The following is a 20,532-nucleotide window of genomic DNA, read 5'->3' as shown; positions in this document are numbered from 1 at the left end:
GAGAGAGAGAAATCCAGTGAGTATCTCGAGGTCTAAGAGGCACATTGGATTGGTCGTGGTTGTATATGACCCATTAAAGCAGCTTTTCTTCAGAAGGAAGAGACTGTCATTCTTTGCTTCCCCCTAAGTAGTAAAAAACCGTTTATCTTGATTGATGAAGCGAGATTCTTAAATTCATCCCCAGAGTCATCATAAGCAGGATTTGCTCCTGAGTTAATTATTCTTTACTTATAAAAGATTTCTATTTCTTTTATTTTGTGACAAGTCTGGTATCCATCATTGCCCGATGCTGGAGACTAGCGATTTTTTTCTTCTACTTTTTTTCCCCCGTTTCTTTTTGTTTTGTTTTTAAGTCATGGAGAATATGTAAAATAGATCAAAGAAAGCCTACAGCACTGCCCCTTTTGCCTTCTCACCTCTTAAAGCTGACTTTGACGGCATTTCTAAGAAATCGAGTGAACACAGTTTGCAAAATACTGCAGCCTTTTTCTGCCCTGGTGTCTGTTTGGGGAAAAGCAGCCACGTTACAGTAAGTGGGTTTCTACAGTAATAATGGAGTACTTAGCTACCGAAGTTCCCCATTTGTAATGCTGCCTGAGCTGCAGCAGTTGAAGCCATTGATTGTAACTGACAGTACGTAAAGAAGTGTTGTAACCAAAGTGTGTTCGGGAAGTGTTTGGTTGGTGGTGGTGGTGGTGATTTTGAAGTACTGGAAGGCTCTTCATAACATTTCAGTGAATTCAAAATATGCTGCTTCTAATTTCTATTTCATACGTGTGCGAACTCTACTGCCATTTTACATACTGAGCCGCTTATATACATAGTGATCTCCTATGTGGCATGACTTGACACATTTCTCCTACCTTTGGATCAGAGTCTGAGTGTGAGCTGAACTTTACCTTTTTTCCCTTCTAGGCTACAAATGCACATGTTGAATGGAGCTCTTCTGGCATTGCTGTTTCCTGTGGTAAATACCCGGCTGGTAAGTAGCCTATTCTAAGAGAGTACTGGCAACATGCAAAACTGTGTGTGCTCTCTCCTTATCCTTTATTCTCATCCATAGCCTGTATGCCCATGTAATTTCTAAATTTTCTGAGGGTTGATATAGTGTTGCTTGGATTTGGGGTAGCTTGATGTGGGTGGGAGTGTTTTGTAGAACTCTGGGACTGTAGTAAACATTTTAAGTCAGAACCAGAACAGACCTCCCAAAAAGCCTATGGATTTTTGGAAAGGTTTGGCAGAAAGAGAGGAAGCCAGGGACCCACCCCCTGCTTAGATAGAGGTTTCCAGGTGTTCCAGTGGGCTCTAATGTGGACTCATCCACAGTGGCCCAGAATAATCTCTTGGGGAGTCTCAGAGCCTGTCTACTTTGCCAAAGGCTCCCTTGAATAGGAATTAGATTTCCTTTTCCCTCATTTACCCACCCCCCTGGGGCAGTCTGAGCCACACAAAACCCCAGTGGCTAGCAGGTAGACTCCTATTTTCACACGGCATCGGATGACAAACTAGCATTGAGAGAAGCGGGAGCTACAAGGCTGGGGTAGAGGACCCTACCCTCAGACTCCCATGTGGTTGGGATTAGCAGGCAACATCAGAGAGCTCAGGGAAATTAATTACCTGTGAAACTGTGGCTGCTGCTTTCTGTCTTCATGACTTAGGTTTGCTTCAAACATTAACATCATAAATTAAAATTTGAAATTATAATTCTTCCTCTTAGTCTAGCATTTTATACTTGCTAAGGTATTTTCAATTAACAAGTCTGTGTCATACATAGGGCAACTATTATGGCCTCTTGTTGTACAGAGGAAGAAACTGACATTCAGAGAGTATTTGAATCCGGTTAAGTTAGGACCGGAGACTTGGCCTTCTGATCTTAAAACCACAGGTATACTCTGCTCCATCGAAAGAGTTAGCATTCCCCCAAATATTCATGTATATCCTATGAGAGTTGCTCTTGTCTAAATGCATGTTATAAATAAATAGAAATGAAAAGAAAAAAGCATCAATCTAAAACAGTGATTTTGGGGTCTCATATGCCCAGGTTCACCAAATGGCACTTTTAAAACACTGCTGAAGGGGGTACAAGGGTAGTCCAATGGTCGAATTCCTGCCTGCCATGCAGGAGACCCAGGTTCAATTCCTGACCCATGCACTTCCCCCAAACAAACAAAATCAACAAATGGTGCTACAATAATGGAATACTCACATGGAAAAATAATGAAATGTGACCCTGCCATACAGCATACAAAAAAAAAAAAAACACTGCTCAAAAACTCAGGGTCAGAATCTAGAACGTAAATTACCAAAGGATAGAGTGGGGATGGGGAATGGGAAGTTAAGGCTTAAAACCTGCAGGATTCCTATTTGGAATGGTGGAAATGTTTTGGCAATGGAGGATGGTGATGGTAGCACAACAGTGCAATTAATAGCACTGAAATATTTTTCTGAATATGTTGAAAAGAGGAAATGTTAGATTGCATATATGGTAACAGAATTAAAGAAAGAACCATGGAACTATGCTATACAAACAGTGAACCCTAAGTTAAACCATGGACTTAAGTTAATAATACAATTATAAAAATGTACTATCATCAGTTGTAAAAAACATTCCATACCAATGCAAGGTGTTGGTGGTGTGGCAGTGTATGGGAATCCTGGATTTTATGCATGATTGTTCTGTAAACCCACAATTTCTCTAATAAGGGAAAAAAAAAAACAACAAAAACATTGCTGAAATAAACAAAAAATGGCCAATGCCCTGGAGTCATCCTTGGAGAACCTCATGATCTATGATGCAGCCTGGACTATGGTATTTTTACAAAGTACCTAAGGTGATTGTAACATGTAGCCAGAGTTGAGAATCCCTGATTTTGTCCAATGGTGCTTAAATCTTAATGCCCACAAGAATCACCTAAGGGGCTTGTTAAACTTGGGGCTTGCCACTCCCCATCCCTAGACAGATTGACAGGGACTGGGGTGATGCTAGGGAATGAACATGTGTAACAAACCCCCAAGTGATGCTCACAGGGCTCCTCAGACAGCTCTTGGAGAATCAGTGTCCTTGACATTTGCAATTCAGATGCTCAACGTGTGTAACTCATGGTCTGGGGACCAGCATCGCATAGGTGCTGTTTCTTAGGAATGCAAAAATTCAGGTTCCACCTCAGACCTACTATATCAGAATCTGCATTTTAACAGGACCCCCAGGTGACTTATATGGTCTAGATCCTTTCCTCCAAGTTGCCTAAAGCCCATTTGAGATTGATAGGGGAACATAGGGGTGGGGGAAGGCAGGAAATATTGCCTCTGCCTTAATAGGCAAAGCACATTAAGTTCAGTGTTCCCCATTGAGCTTGGATGAGCAGGTACAGGCTGTTGACATAGGTACCTTTGCACTCCCTTATACATTTTCTACAATATATGACTTGCTTGACTTCACCTGGTGAACTGTAGGATCACAACCCCTGCCTTGGTCTCAGAGCTCTAGTAGATAATACCAGAGAATGGAGAAAATATTCCAAATTGAAAAAATAAACCCTTGTGTGTGTGTTTTAATGGCTAATTTCTACAGCATTGTTTCCTACTGACCCTGAGGTGGTGTTGAAGTTATTTCCCGCCCATGGAGGTAACCTGCTAAGGCAGAGAAGCGGATCCAATGCTGTCTTATCACATCTGTATGTCCTCCTTGTTGCGCTTTTCTCAGGAGATTGAGAGGTCAGGCAGATGGCTTTCCCCCATTTTCAGAAGCTCTGTTAGATTCCAGAAAGATTTTCCCTCTGGGTTAATACAGTTAGTGATAATGCATTTGAGTGTCTCCAGCTGACATCTCAGGCCTGAGGGTCTGTCTTTGCCTTTAGTTGAGGTGGGTATGGTTTCTCTGGCAGGCCACCTTCTGTTCTTTTCCTAGTGGGTTTTTCCTGCAAGGAAAACCAAATACCCTTCTCCTTGCAGAAGTATTGGGAATAAACTGAAGTTAACATGTCTGTTTTAGAAGCTTGGAAATAAGGCCCCAAAAGTCCTAGCCACATGTCCAAGATCAGTTAGAAAGCTGTTGGTAAAGTTTTGTTTTTGCATGGGCAGGCACCAGGAATTGAACCCAAGTCTCCGGCATGGCAGGTGAGAATTCTACCACTGAGCCACCTTGGCCTGCCCATGGTGGTAAAGTTTTCATGCAATTGTTATTGTGCTATACGAAAGGTATATATCCTCATCAGGTTTGCTAATGTTTCTCCTTAGCCCCTTTAACAATAACGACAGCAGCAGCAGCAGCTGCCCCTTCTGAGTACTTACTATGTTCCAGGTACTATTCTAAGTGCTTTAGATGGATTAATTTATTTAACCCTCACAATAAACTGAGGCAAGGTACTGATACTGTTATTATCCCTATTTTGTAGATGTGGAAATTGAGGCACAGGGAGGTTGACTAGTTCACCTGAGTCACCCAGCTGTAACTGGAAGAGCTAGGATTTAAAGCCAGGCAGTCTGACTCTCGAGTCCATAGTCTTAACTCACTTATACAGGTATCAGCACCAATCTACCTGCTTGCCTTCCTCCCTCTCTTTGTTCCCCACACCTCCATCCCCCCGCCCCTGCTTCCTCCCTTTTCTCTCTATCTTCCCTTCCTTCTTTCCCTCCTTTCCTTCTTCCCTCCTTCCCTCCCTTTCTCCCTCCACTCTCACCCACTCTCTTTTTAAAGGCAGCTATACTATCTATTAAGTTATATTAACAGCTAATAGTGTCCGAGTAAATGTCAAGCCAACCAGCTTATCAAGAATATTCAAGTAACTTTCCCTAATATCGAAACTGCTTTAATGGGCACTCTCTTAACTAGTGATTCCAATTACTCTGGTGAACAGTCGTGGCCATCTTTTTTATAAAATGATGCTGAGAAAGGTTTGCATTTGTTCCATGTGTTTTGGCAGTTGGTTTTGATCTGCTTCTTTTACAAGATTGGAATCCTTCCCAGGTTACTTCTGGCCTTCAGGACTTTTTGCTTTGCAATTCCTTAGTTGAGCTCAGATTGACTTAAATGAGATACAGGACAGGAAGATCAGTAACTTTTTCTTAAGCCTTGTCATCCAGTTAGGCAGTAAGCCAGCTTTTGGCTTCTCTTTTTCCCTTCCTTCTTGGCCCTTTATCTTTTTAATCCCCTGCTCCCCCCTTTCTTTTTCTCATTAGCAGTAATAAGGGAGCAAGGAAAATAAAATGAACTAATTAGTGTGTGTACCAGTAACACAGACATATATACACTCACATACACAGAGAGAGAGAGAGAAAGAGGAAGTTGGAGGAAACTGCCAATTGGCTAAAGGATTCGAAGTCATTGGTGAATTTCCATGTGCTTCTACTCTGCCCCATGACTTATTGGCATCACATCTGTATATCAGCTAGACAATAACCAGGTCTCAATTCCTCCTGGCTCTCCATCTTCAAAGTGACACCCCAGAAGAAGGAACGTGTATTCCAATGGCCCTTATTAAGAGTAAGTGCTCTTTGTAGCCAGGATTCTGAAGCCAGGATTTTTCTGACCGCAGGTGAAGTATCTTAAGGGTGATTTCCAATGATTTGCCCTTTTGTTTCTTGAAAGGAAATGGGAAGAATACATCACAGAACTATTGATTATTAAATTAGCAGGGCGCTCAAAGCTTGTCTGGTCTAATCCTATCTTTCCAAGAGGAAATTTCAGAGGATAAATGACTTGCTTAAGAAGCCAGGATGGGTGCCCCAAGAACCCAGGTCTCCTGACTCAGATTTTAGAACTCTTTTCCTGTTTCATAACTGAAATTCAGGGCAAGTTTGAATTCTGGTGAGTTAAGATTCTGGAGATGCTTCTTAGCTTCCTTCTATCTAAAAGAGCTTGGTGATGTGCTTCTTTGAGATGCTCTAGAGCCTCTTCCTCATAAATGAACACATGCAACTTTGCATGCAATTCCAGAAAGGACGCTGACTCCCTCTACCGCTAGGCCCATCCAATAATCCCATGTATGAATTTATGTCTGCTATTTTCCTTTTTGTTTTCTGTATTTCTCATGTCTTTTTCATTCCCCTATTCCTCTTTTACTGCTTTCTTTTGCATTAAGTAAATACTTTCTTATGGTGCATTTTTAATTTCTTGAGTTATTTTTAGTGCATGCTCTAGTATTTCCCATATACATTTTATCAGAATCAACCTCCAATTTATACTAACTTAAATTTAGTGACATATAGAAATGTTGCTCTCTTCCCTTTTTCCCCTTTTGTGATATTATTATATATATATTGCAGCTATTAATGTTACAAATGCAGGAATGCGTTGTTATAATTATTATTTTACCATCTGTATCCCAGTATAGGTTTGCTCCTGCACACATCCTTTGTGCTGTAACTTGAAAATATATTACACATGTTACATTTCTATATGTTATAGCTCCAGCAATACATTATACGCATATTAATTTTATACATTTATTTTAAAATCAGGGGATGATAGAAGAAAAATAGGTATTAAAACTCTTTTATAGTTACATAATTACTTTTAACGGTATTCGGTGTCTGTGTGTGTGTGTGTGTACATTTGAATTTCTGTGTGGCGTGTCTTGTATTCAGCCTAAAGAACTTCTTTTAGTAGTTCCTGTAAGGCAGTTCTGCTAGCAATAAATTCTCTCTGCTTTTGTTTATCTGGCAATGTTTTTATTTCACCTTCAGTTTTGAAAGATAGCATTGCTGGGTATAGGATTCTTTTTTTTTCTCCCCCCACAGACAGGCACCAGGAATCAAACCCGGGTCTCCAGCGTGGCAGGCAAGAACTCTGCCACTGCCTGCCCTATAGGACTCTCGTGTGACATATTTTTTGAGCACTTGGAATACCTTATTCCTCTGCTGTCTGTCCTCCTTTGTTTGTGCTGAGGCTGCCTAGTTTAGGTGCTCCTTGTTATAGCCACTAGCCCTTTTGCCTGATATGATACTTAGGTTTCTTTTTTTATCTCTGCCTCTGACTTTGCAAAAGACTGTCATCCAGTCCAGGCTGAGCCACTTGGAAAGTGAAAGCCAAGAGGAGGACACTAAGCAGGGTGTTCATGGAACCTGATTATATATTAGATTGTAGATTTTCAGTTACAGCTCATACTTTGCAAAGCTGGAAACACTGCCCTCAGTATGAGGCCCTGGGCCCAAGCTGCATCCTCAACCCCTCTCCCTTTTGCCTTCTAACTTCTAAGAGCCTTTCTTCTGTGTGTGGGGAGTGCTCTGAGCAACGGAGATTGGAAACAGAAAAGAATTTAACATGCTACCTCAGACCCTTTCCCAGACCAAAGGCCTGTATTTGTGTTTGCAGCCAACTTTCATCTACTGGAGTAATAATAAGAATAATGGTTATGATTCTTTTCATCACAGTCCTTCCTTCTTCAAGGCCCAGAGTCTTGAGCATATTATTATCTTATTATCAAAATTGTCTGTTATTGTATATCCTTGTTAGTTCCTTTTTCCCCCTTCAGTATCCCCTACTCTCACCCTGGCTTTTGTCTAGCTCTTTTTCTCCATTAGGATTGTTCTTTTGAACGCTTTTAACTCTCAGACTGAGTGGAAGAGGTTTATAATAATCTTTTCATCACCAGGGCATCTACATACCATCTACAAACATTATATTAATATTCTTGCAATGTCACTTGACCAGGGCACCTTGTCCCCATGAGTGCTGCTGGGAAAACTTTGCTCTCATCAAATGCAAATAGGCTTAAGAATCTCAGTATTTGTGAATTGGCATTTCAAAATGTACTGATTGACCTAGAGAAGTTATTTTTGTGCTTGACAAATTTGGCTATTTTAAAAAGTTGTAATTTGGTCTTGGACCTGAACTGTGACAGAATGTCCCTGTGCTTCCTGATTGTACTTAAAATATCAAATGCCTTTGATTTCCAAAGAGATTTTAACTTTCTAAAGAATAGATTGAGGCCGAATTGTGCCTCAATCTTCTACAAATGTCAGATAATTGCACTGTGTGTGTGTGTGTGTGTGGAAAAAATGCTGGAGTCCTTGGTCCAAACCAAATTCTAGGCCCTACCCTAGAATGTCTCTTATTGCTATCTATATTTTAAGATTCAGTAAGATTTCTTACATTGTCCATGAATTCATCCCATATCATACCAGTCAATCTGCAAATTTTTATTGAGTCCTTTTCTGGGTCAAATATTGTGCTATATATTGCAAGGGAATCAAAAACAGCAAGGATACAACACTGACCCTTGAGAAACTTGCAATTTAGTTAGAAAGGTAAGGCATAAATGCCTGAAAAGTTATAGCAACATTACAGTCAAAATTAAGAAAAAGGAAAGTTATAAGACAATGCAGGCTTAAAATATTTTTAAAAATATTTTTCTTTGTTGTGAAATATAACATATATACAAAAAAGCAATATATTTCTTTTTTTTTCCTCCGTTATGGAACAGATTTTAAAGTTTGGTATGGGTTACAGTTCCATGATTTTTCATTTTTTCTTCTAGATGCTCCAAGACACTGGAGACCAACAGAAATACCAGTATTCAGCAGTCATACTCATTTGTTAAATCCTCTCTTCTCTGTTATGCTCCTCCTTCTCTTTAAATAACATAAATGCATAAAAGCAATAAATTTCAAAGTACATTGCAACAGTTAGTTGTAGAACAGATTTCAGAGTTTGGTATGGGTAACAATTCCACAATTGTAGGTTTTTATTTCTAGTTGCTCTAAGGTACTGGAGACTAAAAGAAATACCAGTATAATGATTCAGCAATCATACTTGTTTGTTAAACCCTACCTTTTCTGTATAACTCCACCATCACCTTTGATCTTTCTCCCAATCTTTAGGTGTTTTTGGGCTATTCCCATTGTAATTTTTTCATGTTGGAAGGGTCTGTCAGTAATAAAGGAGATGGGGATGGAACTAGTTGATGTTCTGGAAGGGCTGGCCCGTCAGTATTTCAGAACTTAGTGGTCCAGGGAACCATCGGGAGGTTGTAGGTTTCTGGAAAGTTACACTAGTGCATGGAACCCTTGTGGAATCTTATATATTGCCCTAGGTGTTCTTGGCTGGAATGGTCCTATTGGGGGTTGGCAGATTATGATAGGTAGTAAGGTCTAACTGAAGCTTGCATAAGAGCAGTCTTCAGAGTAGCCTCTTGACTTTATTGGAACTCTCTCTGCCACTGATACTTTACTAATTATACTTCTTTTCCCCTTTTGGTCAGGATGGGATTGTTGATCCCATGATGCCAGGTCTGGATTCATCCCTGGAATTCATCTCCCATGCCACCAGGGAGACTTTCATCCCTGGATGTCGTGTCCCATGTAGGGCAGAGGGCAGTGATTTCACTAGCAGAGTTGGGTTTAGAGAGAGTGAGGCTGCATCTGAGCAACAAAAGAGGTCTACCGGAAGTAACTCTTAGGCATGCCTGTAGGTAGCCTAAGCTTCTCCACTACCTACATAAGCTTCACAAGAGCAAGCTTCAAGATCAAGGACTTGACCTATTGATTTGTGTGTCCCTAATGTTTGGCACAGAATCTGATGTTTGCCTGCTGGTAAAGTTTAATAGTTCCACAGTTTATCATCCATCGCTCAAGGGACTTTGCCAATACTTTTTGATTAATTTTTTTTTTTTTACATGGGCAGGCACCGGGAATCAAACCCGGGTTCTCTGGCATGGCAGGCAAGCATTCTTGCCTGCTGAGCCACCGTGGCCTGCCCTTGATTAATTGTTAAATCACAGTTGCTCTGAGTTACAAGACATGGGAAGCGGATTAATAGTAGCATTTATGGAACACCTACTGTGTGCCAGATACTTTACATAATTATCATTTACTACTTACAAGAACTCCATTTACATATAAAGAAATGGAAATTCCAGGAGTTTAAATTACTTGCCCAGAGCTATATGCTTTCTAAGTGCTTAAACTGAATTTGTGCGCTTGCACTCTAGCATGCACTGCCATCTGGAGAGATCACTGGATTAAGATCCAGAAAGACTTCACAGAAAGGTGAGGCCTGAGCCAAGCCTTGAAGGTCTATTAGAATTTGCATGCAGATTGAGGAGGAAAGAAGGCAGTTCAAGCTAAAGGAATGGTATGGGCAGAGGCATAGAAGGTAGGAATCATCATTTTGATTCTGAAGAGCAGGGTCGAGAGTCATGAATTTCAGTTTCTGTTTAGACATTATCACTTATAGATCACCAGAAAGCATCCTGTGACACTGCATCTGTCATGTCTTTTATTCCTTGTGGTGTTCTGATTTTATGTGTCTTATCTTTTCAACCTCTACTAATAAGAATTCCTTATGTATAGATGGTACTCTGCAGCCTGAAAAGCTCTTTCATAAATATTTCACTCTAGTGTAGCTGTTAAGAGTGCGGTCTCAGGGATCAAATTCTCTGGGATCAGATATCCTGGCTGTACCACTAGCCTCTGTCTGTGAGTGTGAGTGAGTGTGTGTGAGTGAGAGAGAGAAAGGGACTTAAGGCAAGTTGCTTAACTTCTGTGAGCCTCAATTCTCTCATCTATGAAATGGGGATGACAGTAGTGCCTATTCACTAAGCTGATCTGGGGATTGAGTTAGTTAATATGTGTAAAGCACATAGCATAACACTTGGAAAATAGTAAGTTCCCCCAAAGTGGTAACTATTAATTATTGGTCTTTGATCCTCACAAAACCTGTGGTTTGGATATTGGTGTCTCCATTTTAAATACTGAGCTTTAGAAAGTTTAAATAACTTGCACAAGGCCCCACAGCTAGGAAATAACTGAACTGGCACAAGAACTTTTTAATTATCAACTCACTGTAGTCGGAGATGTATCCTGGTACCACACCAAGCCATAGAGAATTACCAGGCCTCATTCCCATTCTGGATTCCTGGAGACTGGACTGTCTAAATGAGCTATCCAGAGAGGCTAATTCAGGCTATGTGTTACAGAAAATTTAGGTTCTAGACATAATAAACCTCTCTGCCTTTGATCTCATACAGCAGCTGACCGTCTATAGTGCATACGCTATCATCTTTTAGTCTGTATTCTAATTTATCTTAGACCCAGCTAGATTGACTTCATTTTAAACTCTAATTGAGAACTTATCTTTTTCTCAGTTACTTCAACTGTTTTATATATAGCTATGCTAACTTTCAGGTTTGCAGCACTCCATTTCTGGGACCCAGGTGTCAAAGAGTTATTCAGAGTTTCAGGGAAATACCAGCTGATACATATATAGCTCGGTGTCTTAGAATCCAGAAATACATCCAGAACTTATGACCAAATGTGGCTGTTGTAAGGGCCCACAATCCAGGCTCTCATTTTTGTTCATTTGTTTCTGGCCCATTTGGCATAGCCCGTTTTGCTGAAGGTTTATTCAGTTCATCGTGTGTCTCTTGACATCCCTCCTTTTTGTAATGGCACCAAATTCCATCATATAAATGTCTCACCATTTTTCATTGTATTTCTCAGTCATTTTATCCTTCAGCTCACTCCATCTATTAGGCATCATAGATGATGTGCAAAATAAACAAACCATGTCTTAAGTATCTTTGTTTGGTTGTACAATCAGCAGCACTCTCAGTTTTAGATAATTTTCATTGGTCCTAATGAGAAAGAACCAGCAAACATAACGTCACCAACTATCGAATCAAAACTACCCCTTATCACTTGTCCTTCCCCTAACACCCCCAGTTAGTTGCCCCTGGTAGTGCTGTGGTTTTGTTAATGTCTTCCTGTTAACTGTTCACTACAGCATGCATTTTTAGTTTTCCCCCTACATCCCTCTACTATTAACTCTTTGTCCACTATCTAACCATTGAAATAGTTCATGTAAGAACTTATTTATAATAGTAAATTTAATCATTGGAATACATGGCACTATACATCCCCTTTCAATCATATTCACCTTCAATATGGCAGTGTTACTCATAAACCCGCTACTTAGTTATCATCACTTCTCTCTGTTCTCTTGCACTTAGATTCAGCCTCTTTGGGTAGTCTTTCCTCCATCTCTAGCTTTTGTGTAATCTCTAGGTCTGCTATATTCTACAGTGTAAACTCAGAGATTACCTTTACCAGACTCATAATAACGAACTCATACAGAATCTCTCCTTTCGTGCCTGGGTTATTTGACTCAGCATTATGTTCTCAGGGTTCATCCACATTGTCATATGTTTCAGGACATCATTTTGTCTTACCGCTGCGTAATATTCCATTGTATGTATATACCACATTTTGTTCATCCATTCATCTGTGGGTCACTTGGATTGTTTCCATCTCTTGGCTTTGTGAATAGTGCTGCTGTGAATATTGGTGTGCAAATGTCTGTTCATGTCACTGCCCTCAGCTCTTCTGGGTGTATACTGAGTATTGGTCATATGGCAACTCAATATTTAGTTTTCTGAGGAATCGCCAAACTGTCTTCCTTAGTGGCTGCACTATTATATGGTCTCACCAACAGTGATTAAGTGTTCCTGTTTCTCCATATCATCCCCAACATTTGTAGTTTCTTGTTTGTTTAATAGCAGCCATTCTTATACATGTAAGGTGGTATCTCTTTTTTGACTTAATTTGCATGCCCTTTATAGTGAATGAAAATGAGTATCTCTTCATGTGCTTTTTAACCATTGTTTTTGGTCTTCAGAAAAGTTTCTGTTCATATCCTCTGCCCATTTTATAATTCGGTGGTTTGTCCTTTTGTTGTTCAGTTGTATAATTTCTTTATGTAAGCAGGATATCAAGCCTTTATCCGATATGTGGTTTCCAAATATCTTCTCCCATTGAGTTTACTTCCTCTTCACCTTTTTAACAAAGTCCTTTCAGATACTGGATTAGTCAGGGTTCTCTAGAGAAATAGAACCAACAGGGGATACCTGCAAATATGAGATTTATGAAGGTGTCTCATGCAATTGTGGGAATGGAAGAGTCCAAAATCCATAGCAGATAGAATCAGCCACAGCTGATAATTTAATACACCAGCCTTCTATTTTATCAACCAGTCATGAAATATCATTGCAGTAACTATCAGACTAGTGCTTATCTGACCAGAAAACTGGGCATATCATCTGGGCAAGTTGACACCAGAACCTAACCATCACAATGCCCTTTATGATATTGAGAAAGTTTCCTCCGATTCCTCACTTTTGAAGTATTTTTATCAGGGAAGGATACTGGATTTTGTCAGATGCTTTTTCAGCAATTGATATGATCGCATGATTTTTCTGTTTTGAATTGTTAATGTGCTGTATTACATTGATTTTCTTGTGTTGAGCCACTCTTGCATTCCTGATATAAATCCAACTTGACCATGATGTATAATTCTTTTAATACGTTGTTGGATTCAATTTGATAGTATTTGGTTAAGAATTTTTGCATCTGTATTCTTTAGGAAGACTGGTCTGTAGTTTTCCTTTCTTGTAGCATCTTTATCTATCTGTTTTTGGTATTAGAGTGATGTTAGCTTCATAAAATGAGTTAGGTAGTATTCCTTTTTCCTCAGTTTTTTGGAAGAGTTTGAGCAGGATTGGTGTTAGTTGTTTTTGGAATGTTTGGTTAAATTCCCCTGTGAAGCCATTTGGCCGCGGGCTTTTCTTTGTTGGAAGATTTTTTTTTTTTTTTATTGCTCTGCAAAAACCTATGGCAGAGCATCCAAAAATTGATGTTGGAAGATTTTTGATGTCTGATTGAAACATTTTACTTGTGATTTGTTTGCTGAGATCTTCTATTTCTTCTTGAGTCATTGTCGGTTGTTTGTGTGTTTCTTGGAATTTGTCCATTTCATCTCAGTTATCTAGTTTCTTGACATGTAGTTATTCATAATTTTCTCTTATGATTTTTAAAATTTCTTCATGATCTGTGGTAATGACCCCCCTCTCATTTCTGATTTTGTTTATTTGTATCCTCTCTCTTTTTTTCTTCATTAGTCTAGCTTGGGATTCATCAATTTTACTGATTTTTCTCAAAGAACCAACTTTTGGTTTTTTTGATTCTTTCTGTCACTTTATTGTTCTCCAGTTTGTTTATTACTGATTTAATCTTTATAATTATTTTTTATTTGCTTTGGGGTTAGTTTGTTGTTCTTTATCTAAATTCTCCCAGTGAGCAATTAAGTCCTCAAGTTTTGCTCATTCTTGTTTTTTAATATAGGCATTTAGTGCAAATTTCCCTTTCTGTTTTTGCCGCATCCCGTAAGTTTTGCTATGTTGTATTCTCATTATCATTCGTTTCCATATATTTACCAATTTCTCTAGCGATATCTTCCTTGACCCACTGATTATTTAAGAGTGTTTTGTTTAATCTCCATGTATTTGTGAAAGCTCTGGTTCTTTAGTGATTATTAATTTCCAGCTTTGTTCTGTTATAATCAGATAAAATGCTTTGGGTAATTTCGATCTTATTAAATTTATAAAGACTCAATTTGTGTTCCAATATATGATCTATCCTGGAGAAAGTTCCATATGTGCTAGAAAAGAATGAATATCCTGGTGTTTTGGGGTATAATGATCTATGTCTATTAGTTCTAATTCATTTATCACATTGTTTACATTCACTGTTTCCTTGTTAATGTTCTTTCTGGTTGTTCTATCTATAGTGGAGAGTGGTGTATTGACATTTTTCAATACTATTACTGTTGAAATATCTATAGCTCCCTTCAGTTTTTCTACTGTTTGCCTCATGTACTTTGAAGCTCCTTGATTGGGAGCGTACACATTTATTATTATTTCCTCTTTGTGTATTGTCCCTTTTATTAATATGTAGTGTCCTTTTTTGTCTCTTATGGTATCTTTACATTTAAAGTCTCTTTTGTCAGTTATTAGTATAGCTACTCCTGCTTTATTTTGTTTACAACTTGCATAGATCTTTTTCCATCCTTTTACTTTCAATTTAATTGTGTCCTTGAGTCTAAGATGTGTCTCTTATACACAGCAAAAAAGATGGATTATATATTTTAATCCATTCTGCCAGTCTATGTCTTTTAATTGATGAGTTTAGCCTGTTAACTAAATGGGCTAAAACTGTGAAAGTGGTTATTGACTCTACCATCTTATCCTTTAGTCAGATCTATATATTCTTTTCCTTCTCTCTCTTTTTATCCTTTAGATTGCCATTACTGGTAGTTTTTAATTCTGTGCTCTCCTCTAGATTTCCCTCTCCTGTTCTTTTTTTTTTTTTTTTTTTTTTTTTTTTGCAGTCGACAGGACTTTCTGTAGTATTTCCTATAGGGTAGATCTTTTGTTGACTTATTCTCTCAAACTTTGTCTTTGAAGATTTTAATCGCTCCCTCAAATTTTTTTTTTTTTTATTTTTTATTTTGCATGGGCAGGCACCAAGAATCTCCCTCAATTTTGAAGGGTAACTTGGCTGGATAAAGAATTGTTGGCTGAAAGCCTTTTGCATTCAGGATCTTAAATATATACCACTGCCTTCTTGTTTCCATGGTGCCTCTTCAGTAGTCCGAAGTCACTCTTATGTATTCTCCCTTGTATGTAGTAGATTGCTTTTCTTGTGCTGCTTTCGGTACTTTCTGTTTCTCTTCAACATTTGACAGTTTGATTAACTTATATCTTGGAGTAGGCCTATTCAGATTTATTCTATTTGAAGTTTCTTGGGCCTCTGATTTGCATATTTATGTGTTTTATAAGGGTTAGGAAATTTTCCCCGATTGTATCTTCAACAGATTTTCCCAGCCCTTTACTCTTTCTTCTCTTCTACTTCTGGTACACCAGTGATTCTTATATTTGTGCGCCTCTTGTTGTCCATCATCTCCTTAAGTTCCAGTTTCAAGTTTTCCATCTTTCTTGCCTTCTGTTCTTTTGGGTGCTCTAGTTCAGTTGTTCTGTCTTCCAGCTCATTTATTCCTCCTTCTGCTTCTTCGAATCTGCTGTCATGTGTGTTTAGTATGTATCTGATTTGTTCGACTGTGTATTTCATTTATGTGAGATCTGCCATTTTTCTGTTTAATCTTTTGATTTCTTCTTTATCCTCTTCTAGTGTCTTCCTGATATCCTTTATTTGTTTATGAATATTCTTGAATAGTTGTTCCATGTTATGTATTTCTTCCAGAGTTTTGATTTGGTTGTTTGGCTGGGCCAATTCTGGTTGAATCATTATGTGCATTATGATTTTCTGTTATGTTCAGGACATTTGATTATCTTAATAAGGTTATTTTGCAAGTTGGTTTCCTTCACTCTTCTAAAGTTTTGTTTTTACTTTGTTTCACATTGAGGGTTTGCTGTTGCACTTGGTTTGTCAGTAATTCCCCACCAAACCAAAGTCTGGGTCTCATGTAGTGGTATAATTTTTATTGAGCTCTATTAGAAACAAGGCTGGGGTGCACAGGTACTTCAGTGGCAGGATGCCTGCCTGCCACGTGGGAGATCCTGACTAGATTCCTGATCTGTGCTCTCCCCCCCCCAAAAAAAATTTAAATAAATAATAATAATAAAATAAAAATATGAAAAAAATATCACCACCAACAAAACACACTCACCAGTGTTAGGTACCCAGATCAGAAGGAGACCCTCCAAGATATTTTGGGGGTGAGCTCAGACTGTTGCCCACAGAAGGGAAATAAAAGTAAAAGGTAAGAAAAAAGTAAATAAATGCAATAAAATAAAAATAGAATAAAAAATAAGAAGTAAAAAGTAAAAATAAAAAATGAGTAAAAATGTAAATATATAAAAATATTTATATAAAGAATATATATAGAAAAGATATATGGAGAAGGAAAACAGACAAAAAAGAGAAAGAAGAACCTAGGAAGATAGGGAGTTTGCCTGCCTGCAGTTACTGAATCTCTCCAGTAGGTGGCACTCCTGTGACGTCTCCCCTCAGGGTCAGGCCAGCAGGGACCAGCTGGAGAGATGGGGAGTTGGGGCACTTTGGACCTGGCAGCTGGAAGGCTGGTCCTGGTGGGCGGGGTAGCCCATCAGCGCCCCAGGAGGTGGGGAAGCAGCTGACCCACAGTACTGCACCCAGTGGGACTGTCTGTTCTGTTTTATGGCTGGCTCCTCTGCCTATAGCCAGCTTACTATGAATAGGTTATCTAACTCCTCTTACCTCATTTTCTTATCTGTGAAATGGTGCTCGGATGAAAGGAGATGACGTGTGCTATACACTTGGCTCAGTTCCTGGCACATAGTGTCTACTCAGTGAGGGGCAGATGTTGTTGCCATAATTCCTAATATCTTTAGATATGGAGGGTTATCCCGTTGTCATGCCCCTTTCTGATATTAGACTTCAGAGCTTTGATCCTTGGTCCCCTGAGCTATTCAGTGATGGTATAAATTGAAGGGGACTTTGTTTCTGAATTTGCCTTGCTGAGGGAGATTAAAATTCCCAGGCGGGCTTTCTTTTCCACATGGGCTAACAGTGCTTTTGTTTTCAAGTCTCAGAAAATGCGCCCCACCCCCCACCCTGTACTTCTCAGAGCCAGCCAGTTTGATTAGGGAATGGGCCAACTCTCTATATCCTGCCAGTGAATTGTTAATTAGGCCCTCTCCTGGTTTGTTCGTTTGTTTTCTGTTTTACCATTTGAATAAAATCTCCTGAACTTCCGGTTTGCCAGCGCAGCCCAAGCCCCTCATCACATTTAGGGAGTGGCGGAGTGAGAGGCAGCAGGCTTTTTGCCTTCAGAGTTTACTAGTTGCTGGCAATGGTCCTGTAATCCTAAAATGAGATTAGAAGGAATGGTTTTAACCAATGACCCTTCTCTCCACCTTGAGCCACTATCCCAAGCAATGTTTCTTTATGCGATAAAGAGCCTTATCTAGTGAGTGATTTCATTCTGTCCAGTCTGTGGATCAGTGGTTCTCAACCCTGATTGCACAATTAGGATCACAGGGCCACTTTCAAAGCATACCAAGTTTTAAAAATCACCCCAGGAAATTCTGATGCACACCCAGGGCTGCTCTGCTGGACACCAAGTTCTAATTCCACTCTGCCACTAAATAGAACTTCAACTTTGAACAAGTTAATTTAACCTCCTTAAGCTTCGTTTTCTACATTTGTCAATGGGATCAATAATATCTGCTCTCTCTACCTAAAAAAGGTGAAGAAAAGATGAGATAACAAAGAGTTTGGAAAAGTTAAAAGCATTACACAAATGAGTACCTACCTTGCACTCTCTTCCTTTATTCACTTTTTTTAGGGGGGTTTAATAACAGTGTTATCGAGACATAATTTATACTTCATATGTTCACCCTTTTAAAGTGTACAAGTCAGTAGTTTTCAGTGTATTCACAGTGCAATCTCATTTTAGAACATTTTCATTACCTCACATAGGAATCCAAGAATATTGTAATTTTTACATGACTTTTCTGTAAACCTACAACTTCTCTAATTAAAAAAATTACAATAATTAGAAAAAACATGCCAAGTGAAAGAAACTAGTCATAAAGTACTACATATTGTATGATTCCATTTATATAAAATGTATATATAAATGGATCTATAGAGAAAGAATTAGATTAGAAGTTATGTAGGCCTGGGGAAGGAAAGAGGGATTGAGAGGGATTGTTAAGGAGTATGGGTTTTATCTTTTTGGAGTAATGAAAATATTCTTAAATTGATTTTAGTGCTGAATGTACAACTCTGTGATTGTACTAAAAGATTGACTGTATACTTTGGATGGATTGTACAGTGTGTGACTATATCTTAATAAAACTGCTTTAAAAAATAGGAACCCAGTACTCATTAGCAGCTGGTCACTATTATTCCTGCTTCCCCCACCCCCTCTAAGTCCCAGGCAACCACTAATCTGTTTACTATCTCTATGATTTGTTTTTTCTAGGTATTTCATATAAATGGAATCATACAATATGGACCTTTTGTGGCTAGTTTCTTTCACTTAGCATGTTTTGAACATTATCTGAGTCATAGTATGTATCAGTACCTCCTTCCTTTTTATGGCTGAATACTATTCCATTGTATGGCTGTACTGCAGGTTATTTATCCACTCATCTGTTGATGGGACATTTGGGTTGTTTCCACTTTTTTGCTATTGCAAAAAGAGATGCTATGAATATTTATGTGCAGATTTTTTCATGTTATATAGATAGCCCTTTTTAGTTTATGGTGTATTGGAATGGCTGGAGGGGAAGTACCTGAAACAGTTGAACTGTGTTCCAGTAGCCTTGATTCTTGAAAACGATTGTATAACTATATAGCTTTTACAATGTGACTGTGTGATTGTGAAAACCTTGTGTCTGATGTTCCTTTTATCCAGGGTATGGACAGATGAGTAAAAAAAATGGATACAAAATAATAATGGGACAAAAGGTGAAATAAATTGAGTAGATGGAAAAAATTTTTTGCGTGGACATGTGTTTTCAAATCTCTTGGGGATATATACTAAGACGTGGAATTGCTGAGTCATATATGGTAACTCCATGTTTAATCTTTTGAGGAACTGCCAGACCATTTTTCAAATGGCTGCATTGTTTTACTTTCTGATAAACAGTGTTTCGAGGGTATCAATTTTTCCATAGCCTCATCAAAACTTATTAGTTTTTTTTTTTATATCAGCCATTCTAGTGTGTATGAAATGGTATCTCATTATGGTTTGATTTGTATTTCCTTGATGAGTAGAGACTTTTCATGTATGTATTGGTCATTTGTATATCTACTTTGGAGAAATGTTTATTCAGGTCCTTTGTCCATTTTTAAATTAGGCTGTGTGTCTTTTTTTGGCATGGGCAGGGACCGAGAATTGAACCCAGGTCTCCAACATTGTGTGCCTTTGTATTATTGAGTTGTATGAGTATATATTCCAGATAAAAGTCCCTTGTCAGATATAGACTTGCAAATATTTTCTCTTATTCTGTAGGTTTTCTTTTCACTTTCTAAGTAATGTACTTTGAAGCAGAGAAGGTTTTAATTTTGTTGGTGTCCAATTTATCTATTTTTCTTTTGTTGCTTGTGCTTTTGGTATCAAACCTTTTCAGATCTTATTGGCCATTTGTATGTCTTTACAGAAATGCTTTTTCAAATCCTTTGTTCATTTAAAAAATTTGGGTTGTTTGTCTTTTTTATTGTGAACCTGTAAAGGTTCTTTATTCTGGATACTACCCCAATATCAGATATATGTTTAACAAATATTTAAATACATAAGCTAAAACCATAAAACTCTTAGAAGAAAATACGGGGGCAGATCTTCAGGACCTTGTATTAGGCAGTGGATTCTTAGATGTGACACCAAAAGGAGAAGCAACAAAAGAAAAATAATGGATAAATTGGACTTGATCAAAATTACAACTTTTGTGTTTCGAAGGACACTATCAAGAACGTGAAAAGACAATTTATCTCATCGAGACCTGAGCTATAGAGCTTGACAAAATTTAAGATTTTCTACACTCTACTGTATGTTATACCTTGATTAAAAAGGTCAAAAAAGGTGAACTTTAATATTCATAGAGCATAAATAGGAGAGGTACAAAAACAGATGATCTGTGACCATGTGGAATGTGACAGATAATGACCATGAATTAGCATAAGCCACACAAAATCCAGGGATTTTTGAGACTCTTCATGTTTTGCCTGGATGGGATATTCATATGTTAAGCA

At 38.4% G+C, this 20,532-nt stretch overlaps 1 protein-coding gene across 8 annotated transcripts in view; it reads left to right on the top strand.

The window, feature by feature from the left end:
- TMEM164 (transmembrane protein 164) overlaps nucleotides 1-20,532 on the top strand; it is a 199,864-nt gene that overhangs the window by 118,254 nt on the left and 61,078 nt on the right. For 7 of the 8 annotated variants that reach the window (XM_077146563.1, XM_077146558.1, XM_077146557.1 and 4 more), the window contains one exon: nucleotides 916-982. In XM_077146563.1, coding sequence (XP_077002678.1) covers nucleotides 923-982 — 60 coding nt within the window. In that variant the 5' untranslated portion in view covers nucleotides 916-922. Of the gene's footprint in view, nucleotides 1-438; nucleotides 530-915; nucleotides 983-20,532 lie in introns of those variants that run through there. The other variant, XM_077146562.1, reaches the window with a different exon arrangement.

The sequence above is a fragment of the Tamandua tetradactyla genome, chromosome X (genome assembly GCF_023851605.1).
Source record: "Tamandua tetradactyla isolate mTamTet1 chromosome X, mTamTet1.pri, whole genome shotgun sequence".
NCBI classification, from domain to species: domain Eukaryota; kingdom Metazoa; phylum Chordata; class Mammalia; order Pilosa; family Myrmecophagidae; genus Tamandua; species Tamandua tetradactyla.
The sequence above is the reverse complement of the archived record's forward strand: the minus strand, read 5'-3'. Positions and strand labels throughout refer to the sequence as shown.